Source organism: Falco naumanni, chromosome 4, assembly GCF_017639655.2.
Source record: "Falco naumanni isolate bFalNau1 chromosome 4, bFalNau1.pat, whole genome shotgun sequence".
NCBI classification, from domain to species: domain Eukaryota; kingdom Metazoa; phylum Chordata; class Aves; order Falconiformes; family Falconidae; genus Falco; species Falco naumanni.
The window spans coordinates 10,814,244-10,828,234 of record NC_054057.1 but is presented as its reverse complement, the minus strand read 5'-3'; the positions used below and the strand labels follow the sequence as shown (position 1 = coordinate 10,828,234).

The following is a 13,991-nucleotide window of genomic DNA, read 5'->3' as shown; positions in this document are numbered from 1 at the left end:
GGCGATCAGGCACCGCGAAGGGAACGCGGAGGGTGGTCAGCAGGAGGAGGCCTCCCAGTGATGCTTTCCTGGCTCTTCCCCTTTCCCACTGGCCCATGAGGACAGGGGGCAGCGGCCCAGGCTGGCCCAGCACAGGCGCGCCGTGCCGTGCCCCCTTTGCGCTGCTGGCAGCCGGCCCGGTGGGTGCCCCCGTGTCCCCCCGGAGCCGCCGGGCCCGGGAGCGCAGCGGGGGAGGGGGGGTCAGGCCCTCAACCGTGGCCGGGCCGGCGCCCCGCATGCGGCCTCGGCTGTGCACCTGGCTGGGGGCGCCCGGTGCTGGCGCTGGCCCGGCGTTTTCTAAGAAAACGGATGCCGGGGGAGGGGTGGGGGGGATAATGAAAGGGAGGAAAAGTGAGCGTGGGAGCTGCCAGGCGGGAGCGGGGGGCAGCCCGCGGGGGAGGGAGGCGGACAAAGGGCGGCGAAGCCAGCCCCCAGGTGCGCAGCCCCGCTCCCGCCGTAGCTGCGCGGCCGCGGGGGTCTCCGGCGGCCCGGGGGGCGCAGCCCGCGGCAGCGCGGAGCCCACACTGCGGCACCGCCGAGGGGGGCGCCGGGCCCCGGCGCTCAACAGGCGCTGCCGCCCCGGCGGGGCCGGCGGGACGGGCGCCGGCACATGGCAGGAGCCGCGCTCGCCGCCAGCCCCGTGCCAGGCGGCGGCGGCCGGAAAGGGGCTTGGCCGCCGCTCGGCGGGGCTGCCGCGCCGCCGGGGCTGCCGCGCCGCCGGGGCTCGCCCGCCTGGGACCCACCCTGCCCGCTCAGCCGGGGCCGGCAGCCCGGCCCAGCGCCGCCGCTTCCTTTGTGTGCGTGAGGGGAGCTGCGGCGGCGGCGGGTCTCCCCGGCGGGCTGTCAGCGCTGCCCGCGAGGAGGCGGGGAAGGGAAGGGACGGGAAGGGAAGGGAGGAGGCGGCGAGGGAAGGCGCTGCCAGGGCGGCTCTCCCGTCCCCGTCACAAGGAAAGCCCTGCTCCCCAGGCGGAGGGAGGCACTGGAAGCGCCGCGGGGCCTTTTCCCTGACCTGCCGAGCGGCTTCGCCCAGCCCCGCAGCGCAGCCAGCAGCAGCTCGGCGGGGCGCCGCCGCCACCCGCTCCCGGCGGCGCGGGGAGCTGAGCGCGGGCTGCGGCGGCGGCTCGGCGCGGAGCGGCCCCGGCACTTTGCGATGGGCTGGCGGCAGCGGCGGCCGGACAGCAGCGGGGGCCGACGCGGGGCTCGCAGCTAAGGGGCTCGCAGCAGGGACCATGGCCGCATCCAGTAACTCCAGTTTGTCCGGCTCGTCGATTTCCTCTGGTAAGTTTCTCCGGCGAGCGCCGCATTTCTCCCCTCCCTCCATTTTAGCAAGGAGCTACCTGTCCGCAGAGCGCCCCGCCGTCCCGCCCGCCCCGAGCGCCCCCGGCCCCGCCGGCAGCCGCCGCCGCGGCCGCCCAGCCCCGCACGGGCGAGCCCCCGGGGGGCGGCGGTGCCCCTGCCCGGGGCCGGGTGTCCCTCCGGCGGCGCCGAGGCGGGGGGCCGGGACGGGGGAGGCGCGACGGGGCCCGCCTCGAACCCCCACCGCGCCTTCGTGTGGGACGGGGGCGAGGGGAGCCCCGCGCCCGGCTCCCTGGCCGGGGCAGCCGCATCCCTCCCGGCGCGGGAAGGGCGCGCCCGCGGGCCGGCACGTTACCGGGAGCCCCCGCCTCGGGCTTTGGGGGGGCCGGGGGTACTCAGAGAGCCCTGCTGACCGGCGACCCTGCCGCGGTCCCCGCGGGGCAGGACCGGCCCCGCACCGCCCCTGGGTGCCCCGCGGCCGGGGCTGCCCGGCGGGCCCCTTCCTCGGCGGGCGCGGCGGTACGCGGGGCGCTGCGAGGACTTCTGCGGTAAGGGAACGAGTACGTTCCCGATCCGGAGAGAAAAACGCTGTCGGTGGAAAACCGCCGCGGGGGCCGCGGCGCGGTGTGAGGAGCCCGGGCGGGGGGCGCCGGCTCCGCGCCTGGCGGAAAAGTTGCGGCGCGTTCCGGAGCGAGGCAGCCTGGCAGCGACAGCAGCGATGTGACAGTACCACCGCCTGCTGCTCAGCTCCCGAGCAGGTGTTTTAGTATTTAAATCATGAGAAATTGGCAGAGAGCAATATCCTGGCGGTTTAGTGGGCTGAAGGAGTTAACAGAAGGATGAACAACTTCGGGGTTCCAGGGACTTGTGATTCAGTGTTTTATTTGAGGTGCCAGATTGAGAATTTGTAAGAGTGCCTGTTAAATGTAGCAATATATGCTGTGGAAAGCAGACGAGCTCCTTTGACTGTCAATACAACTGTAGAAAAATATAAATACATGTAAAAGGCAGTGAGCAGCTATGGTTTTTTTAAAGATGGTGTATGTGACTTACACAACTTACTCTGTCACTGTTCCAGCATGTGACACTGAGAGCCAGATCCAAAGGAGGAACTGGGTCCTAAAAAGAAATACTTAATCCACCTCTTAATAAAACCCACAAACGTTGCAAGCCCTGATTGCCTTAACGAGGAGGCACCTGAAAGAGGCAGGTGTGAGAAATTCTTCCTTGTGTTCACGTTTGCAATGCAAGAGTCACAAGACCGGAATGAAAACAAGGAGGAGTCAGCCCAACTCAGTAGCTTGTTAGTTAGAACTGCGGGGAAGAGGGGGGGTTCAGGCGCGTCCTTGGTCCAAGCTAACTCCAGGTGGCCTCCTGCTCAGCAGGTGAATCTAGCACCAAGCTCAGCATCTAGCTGAGGAGCTGGGCTTTGGGCTTCAGATGTATGTAAGCCAGGCGTTTTGGCACTTGACAGTACCCTGGTTTGTATGAAACCCTTAGTTACAGCCTCCAGCAGTTTATGGCTTATCTTTTGTTTCCTATTTTTGCGAGGCTGAGCACAGCTGAGCCTTGACCCATGCTTGGGGCTTTTAGATGCCACTGTAGCACAACTAACACATATTAGTGCTTCATAAAATAACCGTGTGCCGTTGGCTTTATAACTTACAACCTTGGAGTGGGTTTTGGTTTTTTTCCAGTGCATTCAGTCTGTATTTCTTCTATGCACGTAATGACCAGAAGTTAAATTTGCTGCAGCATGATGAAGTTTCCAATATTAGCAGACACACCGTATCAGACTGTGTGCAGCTGTATTTTGGCTGTCTGTGGTTTTGGTTCTCGGAACTCAGCAAGTCTTAGAGCATATTGTTTACATAATCTAACCAAACAGTCTTGCTTTTAAATTCAATTTGGTAGAATTTATGTTTGTTTAACTTACCAATGTGGAGACTTCCAAACAGCATAATTATTTCTGTTCCACAGAAGAAGGAAAGTTATATTATCACAATACACTTTACTAATGAAAAAAGGAAGCAAAGTTTGTGGTTGACAGCAGAATACCACGCTGCAGGACTCGGCTCTACCATTGACCTGATGCTTGGTCTTGATCAAGCTGTGTAATGTGTTGCTGCATCTTTTTCCAACCTTTAAGAGCAGTTTATTGTTTGTTCATCTCATAGGGAACTTTGGAAGCCAAATTAAAGCACTGCTCACATAATCCTTTCAGATCTTGAAATAATCTAGGAACAGTTACTGTATTTGCAAATGAAGTTTTAGCTTCAGCAAAACATGTCTTTTATTTTTAGGTTTTTGAAAAAAGATGTGCTCATATGTAAACATTCTGAGAAGAAATAAAACAGTTCATCTTGAGACCATATAAATAATTAAAGTTTGAAACCACTGTTAGGGTTTGCCTTTGTTTTGAGGTAGCAGCAGCAGATCTGCCTCACTTCTGTCATTAAATTAGTGTCTGTAACATCCAAATATGTGGTTGGATTTGAGCACTAGGACATGACACTGGAGAAATTATAGGTGACTTGTTTGTTTTAAGAACTTTGGGAGTAATAGGTAACCTGCACATGCATTAAGTAGAAGTTGAACTGGTTGATAGCCACATTCTGGCCCATCTGAACACGTGCTGCAGAGCATCTCCGGGTTCATTCTGTTCACACCAAGAGTTCGGTTAGCTTCTGTTGCCTGCATGGGAAGGCAAGGGTTAGCTAGAATTTGTCTTACAAGGAGTAAAAAGGTTTATTGACTGAGTGATATTAGTGGAAATTAGAGTTTGAGCAGCAGATGGGAATTTTCATTTGCTTTTTTAAAGGGATGGTTTCTTCTCTTGCCTGCCTTGAAATACAGGTAGGTAGTTCTCCTTCCTTCGATGGTGTCCATCTCTACTCTTTACAGGTGAGCACAGATGTGCTGTAGGAACAAAGTAGTCACAAGGAGGGGAAAAAGTCTGCTGGTGAATGGTGACCACTGAAGCCTGAGAATCTGCTATTGCAAGTGACCGTTGGTGATGTAACTGTTTCAATTCCCACCAATTCATGTCAGTGAGAAAGAACATTAACATTTCAAATATATTTAATGTGAGGAAGTTGGCCAAGAATTTTGTGGCATAGGTATTCTGCTTGCCCACTTATGTTTCTGCAAATGTGGAAGTGGTATTTATTGTCTTGAACTTGTGCCTTCATTAAAGACCAGAATTTGGTTCTGTCCTGGAGCGGTTCTTTATAGGCACTACCTGTGCAGTGACATGGCGGGGTGGTTGGCTGTAGCTGTTGTACAGATGGGGAGCTAACATGCGTGGAGAGCTATGACTTCAGCTATCAACTAATCATAGAATTGTTTAGGTTGGAAAAGACCTTTGGTAAAGCAAGTGTTCATACTTGGGACTCTGTTGCTCCTTTCCTTTCACAGCTAGGGAGCCTGTCCCTTCTTCAGAGCTCGTGTCTGTGTGCTTGTCTCAACAGCCACTGTGAGGCTGCTAATTATAGGTTCAATAATATTAGGTACTTGTCATGGGCCCCACCTGAGAGGAGCCTATGAAGGATTATTATTTTTTTTCACTAGGCTAGCACTCACCGGCAACAAAATCTACAGGAGAGCCATGGGTATTTGTGTTGTATTCCTCCATATATCACTCTCTGCTTTTGGTGGAAGAACTTGCTCTGACAACCAACTGTTGTGTTTCAAGGTGGCTGGGGGAGAAAGAGGTATACCCTGCTAAAGGAGGAAGGTGGGTATGGTAAGCAGGTAAATTAGGTATTCTTCTTTCGGCCTTGAGTAAATCTGCACAGCATAAGGAATGCTGAAATTATAATTACTTCCACTGGGAATGCCACTTTACTTCCCTGTAATCTCTTCTATAACAGATACCCAGGTGATCTATTAGCTGTATTCCTTGCAAGTCCCTGAATTCTGTTCTCCCTAGATAAAGTGCTGATTCAACCACAAGCAACATCTTTTCTTTCTCTCCTATCCTCTAAAGAGGACTATACATATTTCTATGCTTTCCTTCATGATGCTTTCTCCTTAAAATAGACATATTCCCTTGCCTCCTCATCTTTGTATTGACCCTTATTCTCACTCGTTCTGATCTTCCTTTTCTTAAAATTTTGTTGTTGTTGTAACTTTTCAGCTTTTTCCTGGCAAACAATTAATCTCTCCCACTCTGTCACCAGCAGCCACCAGTTTCTTCCACCCAGTAGCCAATTACTGATTGTATACAACTGGTGAACTTGAGGCTCTGCTTTCTGGAATGTAAATACAAGCTTGAGCAAAGAGACCTTTGTGGCTGTGCCTGCTCTGCTTCTCTGCTGAGCAAAAAATCCAGCCTGCTTCCCAGCTAGGCTCCATGCAGCAGTATTCCTCGGCGTTGGACGTGTCAGGCTCTGCTGAGTTGGGCCATCCAAGCTGGTTTGCAGTGGCTGTAAATCCCAGCTGCCTTTAAGGCTTTGAGCTCTGCTTGAAAAGTCTTCTGCCAGACAGGCTCCCTTTAACGGGTTGATTGCTTAGATGGCTTGAGCTATCGATCAGGTAAGGGTCCACGCTGAACATAAATGCAAACACAAGTCTGCTAAGCGATAGCATACCATCAGGCTTTCTCCACCATCAGGAGTCGAACTGTGCCAAAACCTGTGCCAGAGTCTGAGCTTTGAGAGTGGTAACACTGGGAGCATTTGGATGAAGACCCAAGGCAAACTTACACATGCATGTGCCAGCGTACTCAGTATTTTGCGTTTTCTGTGAGGTCCGAAGATAAATTTGCAGGCGTTAGGCTGAAGGGATAGCCCTGCACCTTTCTGCTTCCCGTCTGAATTGACGCTTCTTCACGGGGTGTGCACATTTCAAGTAATACCTGTTATTAGACCAGGTGATGGAGGTGAAACACATAGGCAAGCTTTCTGCTACAGGGCTGGAGAAGGGCTTGTGTGTCTTGTCAGGGTATTTTTGCTTTTCAGCTATGCCTGCTGCTCTAGTAGAAGATACTGCTTCTCCCCCCAAACCCCCTGTTTTTGTAAACTTGGATACCTATGTAGAAGAACGACCACTATAAATTCTTGTAAAATCACCAGTTATTGATGATTTTTTTAAAAAGAAAATTTGAAACACTTTTTTGTTCTGAAGCTCGGGGGAGAGGTCTTTAAGAATCATTTAAGCAGTGATCCTCAATTAATAATGAAGTTTATGGTTCATAAACTAATTTTTGTAATAAATTGAAAGGCAACAAATTGGTTGTTTTAAATAAATGAACAGAGATAGGTTGTTTAAGGGCAGTGTAGTTCTCAACTATGTGTTTTCACACACACTGAATTTCAAGAAGGATAAAAAGCGCTTACTGAGGGAAGAAGAAAAATCTTTGATGGTTCCAGTAACTTAACAAGGTCAAAATAAAATATTAAAGGCTCATGACTCTCTGGGGGTCATGAACGTGCTATGATGTGAAATAGGCAGATATATTGTAAAAATGAAAGTCAACATAGGCTGATTTTAATTAAGATGCAAGCAAGTGAGAAGAAATGAAATTACTATTGTACACAGATTCAGAGAGATTCTAATTGGGAAAAAGATTAGTAAATGAAAATAGATGTTTATTCTTAATGATTTAATAGAAATAGTGTTGTGAAAATGGCACATGAAAGCTATTTAAATAATGCTGTCATTATGCTGATAAGGTGCTACTTTTGATTTTTAAAAGGGCAATAAGAGTTCTTTTTATTTCTGTTCCTCATGCCAGGCTTCTGCTGGCCAGGGTGTTCTTGCTCTGTATTAAAGCTGAAGTCTTTTGTATTTGATGATTATAAGAACTCACCGTTCTTATTAAAAATAATAAAAATTCAAAAGGGAAAAATGCCAAAGTACCCCATTCTAATGTAGTGATTTGTTCAACAGTTTGTTACTGAATGTGTAGGCTGTGATTACTGAGAATAAAATAGCCTGGAAACTGGTACAATGCATGTCTGCTTCACAATTTAGCTTATATGGGTACTCTGTAAAGCAAAAGTCTTACTCTTTTTACGGATCTGCTTGTCTCAGAGACATATGTGGAGGATCAGACGAGCAGTCTTTCATGCTGTCATGATGATGACCTTTTTGGATACCAGTTCAACCGGCGAATTCTTGCCTTCTGTTTGATGGTTATAAGGAGGCTTAGATATGCCAAATGCTGAGTGATCGCAGGCAGGAATATGTCACATTAGTGAGTACTGCACACAGTCCTCTTCTATGCCTGTGCCCATCATGGTTTGCATGTTTCAGATGGTAATAATTTGGCTATTACATTGCATAGGTAAGTCTTAAAACCTGGTGGTTTAGATAAAGAAATGTGGGGGGGTTTAAGCTGCTTCATATACCTGGCTAAAGGGCAACAGTGGCTGGTTTCGCTTCACTTGCAACATTGAGTGCTGGCAGAAGGTGTTCCCATGCTGGGGAGCCAGTCTGTTGTCACTTGCTCTCCTCTTCTACAAAAGGAGGAGGTACTTAGGAGATTAAATATTTGGAGAACTGTGTTAAGGAATGGCACATTAAAATTGCATGAAAAAGCTTTTGTTGAAGGGAAATGCAGCAGGATGTATAGAAGAAGCTGTAAATCTGTAATGTTGTATATATAGCATTCTTTACAGGTGTAGTCACAGTTCATCTAAGAATTATATACAGTAGCTAGTGTAAATGTATAGTTTTAACTGCTATGAATAATAACCCATTCTTGCTGTCTTTTTCTAACCTTTGATTATGAGAACGTACATTCAAATTTTACATTTGGAGGTGGTTATTACCAACTATGAATCATGCACAATTCAGCAATAATAGTTTCATCACCCTGTTTTACTCAGCAGTAATCCAAATCCCAAGACTGGAGGGTGAGTGTATCCTGGAAGAAGGCAACTGATGTTGCAATAGTGTCCTTGTAACATTAATGCGCTTTAAAGTTTGCAGATGAATATGCTGAAACTTGACAGCACAGGCTGCTGTGTTTGGTCAGGTAAGGAGAGGTTAAAAGGTTTTTAAGATTCAGAAGAATGTGCAAGTGGCGTGCGCCCTGCTTCTGATGCTATTGATCAAGATCATCACGAAAGAATTAGTTCAGTAAATAAGACATCTGCTCTGAGGATATCTTCATCAGGCAGTCCGGCTCCCCTGAGACAAGGTGTCTCCAGTATGACAGCGTAGAAGGTACTAGGTGGGCCCTTTTTTATCATCAGTAAATCACATGTCACCTGCTGCAGTGTGTATGTCAAGTCACATTTCTCAATTTCTTCTTACAAGCTTGTCACGTAGCAATTCCTCTCCTTCCATCTCACCTTCTCGTTGGCTGTTTAAACACTGCTTGTAACTTTTACAAAACCCAGCATGTTACGAGGTGCCTTTGCGGTGTTACGCTTTTTATTTCATCAAAGAAGAAAACTGAATGTTAGAAGAGATGGAGACCTCAGTTTGTAAATGAGGTTCAGTTGTTGAACAGATGTTTCATGGCTAAAAATTTGCCTTTCCTTGAGAGATTAATTGGTGAAATATTTGGCCTTGTGTTATGGCAAGAGAGGAAAATGGCAAGCGTGCGTCAGGTGCAGGTGTACTGGGCACGGCCGCTGCAAAGGCAGGCAGAAGTTCCTGGGAGAAGGTGGTGGTTCTGCTCCAGCAATGTCCAGCGCCAGAGGGCCTGTGCCATGTTCCAAAGCAAAAGAAGTCCCACAGCTCTTCCAGCGTTAAGTTTGCTGTCAAAAGGCACGGAATATCTGTTGTAACACTGTTCTGCTGCACAAAGCTGCACTGATTCCACCTTAATTCCTCAATAAACTAGATGAGAGTGCCCCACAGGAAAGAGGAGAATGAGGGGATCGTAAGACCCAGACAGATACTCCATTTTCAGCTTTCCCAAGGCATCTGTGTGGTTGCTGTTAAAGGCAGTTGTATGGGGTTTTGTGTGTGGCTGAATCCTACCTTTGTGTGCATGTAGCACTGCGCTATTTCTGCATATTATAAGAGCTGTGGCCCCGCAGACAGTGCCAGCACTTTTATCTCCCATTTTTAAGCAGTTATATTGTATGTGAGCATGTGTAGCTTAATAGTGAACCGTATCCTATCCTGGTTCAGGGTCAGGTACTTCCTAGCACAGAGGCGTACATAAACTGTGGGCTTTTTTGGCACGGAAAATTCGAGATGCTAGTGGCTGGCATGGCCTGTTCGCATGTTTAGGTAAGAGGAGGAAGATCCATCCACTGCTGTTAAACACAATGGTATCACCTCTGTCGAAAGTCCCTGAGCTGTATGTAGGCTGGGAAACCGGTGAAATATATACACTATATGCCTGCTGTATCCTTTTAAACTTCCTTAAGTATCCCCTGATAGTCACTGTGGGAGATAATCTACTGATCTGACCCGTCAGTGCTGCTGTTATGCATACAGCTGGGCGAGTTACAGCTGAGTCAGCATGCTGTGGCATCTGAGTCCTGCTTTCTACAGCCAAGAGCTCCTAAAAGAGGAAAAATTTGGGATGAGTTTGAAATTCTGTGTTGCAGGTTAAAAATGAAACCACAGCCCACGCCTATGTTGCAAGGAGACCTGATAGGAAAATCTTATTAATAGCATGCTGTTTAGAACAGTATATAATTTTTCTTCCTTTGATTGAAAAGCTTTTTTCTTCATTGCTTTATGAATATATGACCCAGCTGGATTTATAATCTGACTACAGCTGGATCACATTTAATTCTTTTTGATTCCAATATTAAGCCCAGCAATTAATGAACTTTTAAGAGCTGGAGCAGTGTTTTTCATATAAGGTTCCTCTAAGTTCCAAGATTTAGAGGTTTGCAAAAAACTGGCATGTTGCAATCAGATTTGTGTAGTGTACAGAAGTGTCATAAGGCTGAATTAATTATTTGTAGAAGATTTTCTTTTTTAAATGAGAAACCCTTTATGAACGCAAAGTATTAAGTCTTGAACCTTCAAGCTGCTTGGTACCTTCTGTTCTCATTGCATTGAGGTAGTAAATCAGCAGCCTACAGGACTGGGTAGTTGCTTATCTGAGGGGGTTTTGTGCAGTTTCCATTAAAGCAGCATCTGCTGTTATGATGGGGCAAATTATTACAGGCTACGTAGTAACCCCTCCCCTCCTCCAAGTACTGGTACATAACATATTTAATATTCAGTGCATTTACATCATGTGTATGTAGAACACGTCAAATCACTGGTGATGAATTTCCAAGGGTTATGTACAAGACTTAAATTATACAAAATTTGTGTAAATACCCGTTTCTTGGGAGCGCGTACTCTTCATAACTTCTGATCTCCTGCCAGGCAAACCAAGATGATGGACAGCTTCTAGCATCATGCTGTGATAGCTCTGTATTTGTTTCATTTTACGATCTGAGGCATTAGTTAGATTGTAGTTAGTAGTTACGATTGTTTTGTGTTGATGAACTTACTGAAAGAATATCAAACGTTTTGATGTCTTAAAAAACGGAGAGACAAATTTCAGTTGTAAGCTTCCTTATGCTCATGTGCATCTAACATATTGGTATACATTGGAAATTTTGCTTAAGTTTAGAGACTAAGAGTAAATAATGACTTAAATAGAACGGGCTGTCATGGATGAAACTTCAGTGCTCCTGAGTGAGCACTTGAGGCTGGGAGACAAATGAAAGCTGTGGAAATAGTAATTGACAGGTGTGCTTTTTTCTCCTCTTCTGTTATGATGCTCAAACCAGCAATAAATCGTTAAGCCATTGAGAAATAAAATGGATGAATTGGAGGATGGAAGTAAGCAGATGTCTGACTGATGAGAATTTACAAAATTATGTAGACAAGAAAAAGAGATGTTTTTATTTAGGTTGTGTAGACAGGAGAGTACAAGATCCTGAACTCTCTTTACCAAGTGGGTTGCTGTATCAGGCAGTGTTATTTAAGAGGAGTGAATTTTATAGGTTTGTCGTGTAGAACCTCTGGTCATTTTGGAAGTGGATGAGTACATCTAAGCATGTGGGAGAGGGAAGCGTTAGGTCTGACACAGAATGTTGAATGTTTGGTTCAGGCTTTTCTGTAAGGGCACAAGCAGGGGAGCTCTAGGGCATACTGAAAGCATCAGTCGCTGGCCATGAAAAGGTAATAACCTTTTCCCTCCTGATTGATTCAACAGTTGACTGTCAAAGTGAAGAAGAATCCTATCCTGTGGTAGCATTTTAGCTAAACACGTGATACAGTCTAATTTCTAGGATGAGGGGGTTGCGTTTTGATGGGGCTCTGAGAGCTGCATTTCCATCAATGCAGTGCCTGGAGTGAGCACTGTGGTGACTTTCCATATTGCGGTTTGAATGATTTCTCCTGCAAATATCGTGAACATAAAATTAAGAGGTTTCCTGGACGTGCTGTTTGTTGGGCAGCATTGCTGGGTAGTCCTATTGCACGTTTCTAAACAGTTGTTTTATTTCCTTTCAGAAGTGATAAATTAGTTCATTCAGTAAGTTCCAAGAAAGAGAAACCAAGAAGTTCTCCTCCCAGATCCATTAGGTTGCCTTTATGCCATTGATTTTAAAAATAGACCTGGAAAAAGGAACATTTAAGTGCAAAACCAAAGAGTAAAGTGTATTATTTTTAATGATTGATGTAACAGTAAAGCTTTAAGCATTGTCAACTTAAGAAATCAACACGTAATATGTGATTTCTTCTAGAACTAAAAAATTTGGCAGATGTGTGCAAGTTATAGATGGGCTTGTTTGCACATAAAGATTATTTCAAAAGAAGGTCTTAAGAGCCATAATGGAAAAAAAAAAAATGTTCAGACATGGAAATATTATGGAATAGTTATTTGGGAACAGCTATTCCTGAACACTATTCTTTTAAGTTGTAGTAATGTAGATCATTGACTTGAAACGTGTAGAAATATAGCATTATACTAATTTGTTGAGTAACGCTAAGCTGCTTATTTCTTCCTTTATGCTCAATGTATTCTTGAAAGCTTGTTGCTCCCTTTTTTCAGAGACATACGTATTCTTGACATCAGAAACTTAAACCCAAACCTGCCATATTCAAGGGTTTTTTTCTTCTTTTATTTAGTTTTGTGTTGTTTAGCACAGGAGCTGGTCACATGATGGTTAAACTATAAAAGACTAAAAAAGCGTGAAGATAAAGATGATTCATTTCAGGGTAGAACTTTGCTAAATGGAAGAGGTCATTATTAGTTAGAATCATTCACATCATGCACGTAAGAGGTGCCGTCAGGACTGGCAGGATTGGAGGTCTATTTTGCTGTATGTTGTTGAGCAGGATATTATAATTACTGTTGTTCGTTTGTGCTGACATACATTTATGTAGAGATTGCGTGAAAAGGCCACAGGGAGGTTGGTAGCTGTACAAATATAGAATAAATGACAGTGGGGGGTCCAAAGATCTTGTAACTTGAGGAATGCTAGAAGCATGAGGATAGCGGGTGTAAACTGCAGTCAAAATGGTGAAGAATTTGCACGCTATTATTAATTACATGGGTCAGAATCTGTGCGTATGTTTAAGAAAATAGCAGGAATTTGTCCCCCCACCCCCCTCCATGAGCTGTTTCTTCTTTAATTCTATTAACTAAGGAGGAGGAGGCATGTTGCCTTCAAAGAATTGCTGCAGAGGGCTTTGGCTCATGAAAAGCTTTTCTGTCTTGTGTTTGTTTCAGATCCTTTGATCTCTTTTGGTTTGATGAGTATGTGTCATCACTTGGTATTGCAATTGCTTCCTCTTGCTCAGATATGACAGTAATAAATATATTCACCAAAGAGTGTAATTTAGAATTTATATTATTCACAGTTATTGGCAAGTACTGTAGCCTAAATGGTGAAAATGAGGCAAAGTCTGATTCCGGTTGATTTTTTTAAACATAATTGATCTGTCTTATCAATATGCATAATAAGCTTATCAAAACAGACTTTTCAAAAATTAAAGAAGAAAAAACTCAATATAAAATGATTGTAAATGTTATTGAGTAGTGTAATTTACTTTCACTTTACAGGAAAAGGCTTTCAGCTTCACCTCTTAAGCAGCTTTAGAAAACTGCATACTGACTCCTGGCAGTAGTGTATTGATTGAAAGCATCCAGAGTGTCTAGAAAACATAAGTGTACACAAATTCATCTGAAAGGGATGTATTTTACAGAAAGAAACTCCATCACTGTCCAGGGTTTGTAAGAAGTATGTTAATCAAAAGTACTGTGTATACTGTACTGTGTAATAAAGAGCTTAACAATAGCAGGTGTTTAAAAAATTTTTTTTTTTCATCATTCGGTAAATGCTTAACTAATCTGCACAGCACCTGTTTCATAACTGGGAAGAAATTGGGCAGAAAAATGAAACCACTCAGCTACTACCAGGGACTGAAATTAAAATCAACATGGAGTTAAAATAGAAAATCTTTCAGGAAGCATTCTCAAGTTGTTAGAGAATGAATTAAATTCTCCCCCTGGACCTCAGTTGGAGATTTGACCCGTGGACACACATAGGACTTTTTTTCTCCCCCGGTGTAGTTTACCTTATTTTTGTTTTTATATAATAATATGTCACAAATTCGTCGTGCACATTTTTCATTCTTTTTATAAAATCAGTGTAGGACATGTATTGTCCCAGTAAAATTTGCATAGATTTATTTTTGGTTTTCCTTGCTTTCTCATATGTGCTCTCTGCCTC

General features: G+C 45.5%; 1 protein-coding gene across 2 annotated transcripts in view; it reads left to right on the top strand.

The window, feature by feature from the left end:
• Positions 1 to 794: 794 nt before the first annotated feature.
• CHN2 (chimerin 2) overlaps positions 795 to 13,991 on the top strand; it is a 163,254-nt gene continuing 150,057 nt past the window's right edge. Inside the window, exon 1 of one of the 2 annotated variants that reach the window (XM_040590756.1) lies at positions 795 to 1,317. In XM_040590756.1, the coding sequence (XP_040446690.1) occupies positions 1,269 to 1,317 (49 nt within the window). In that variant the 5' untranslated portion in view covers positions 795 to 1,268. The remainder of the gene's footprint in view (positions 1,318 to 13,991) is intronic. The other variant, XM_040590757.1, reaches the window with a different exon arrangement.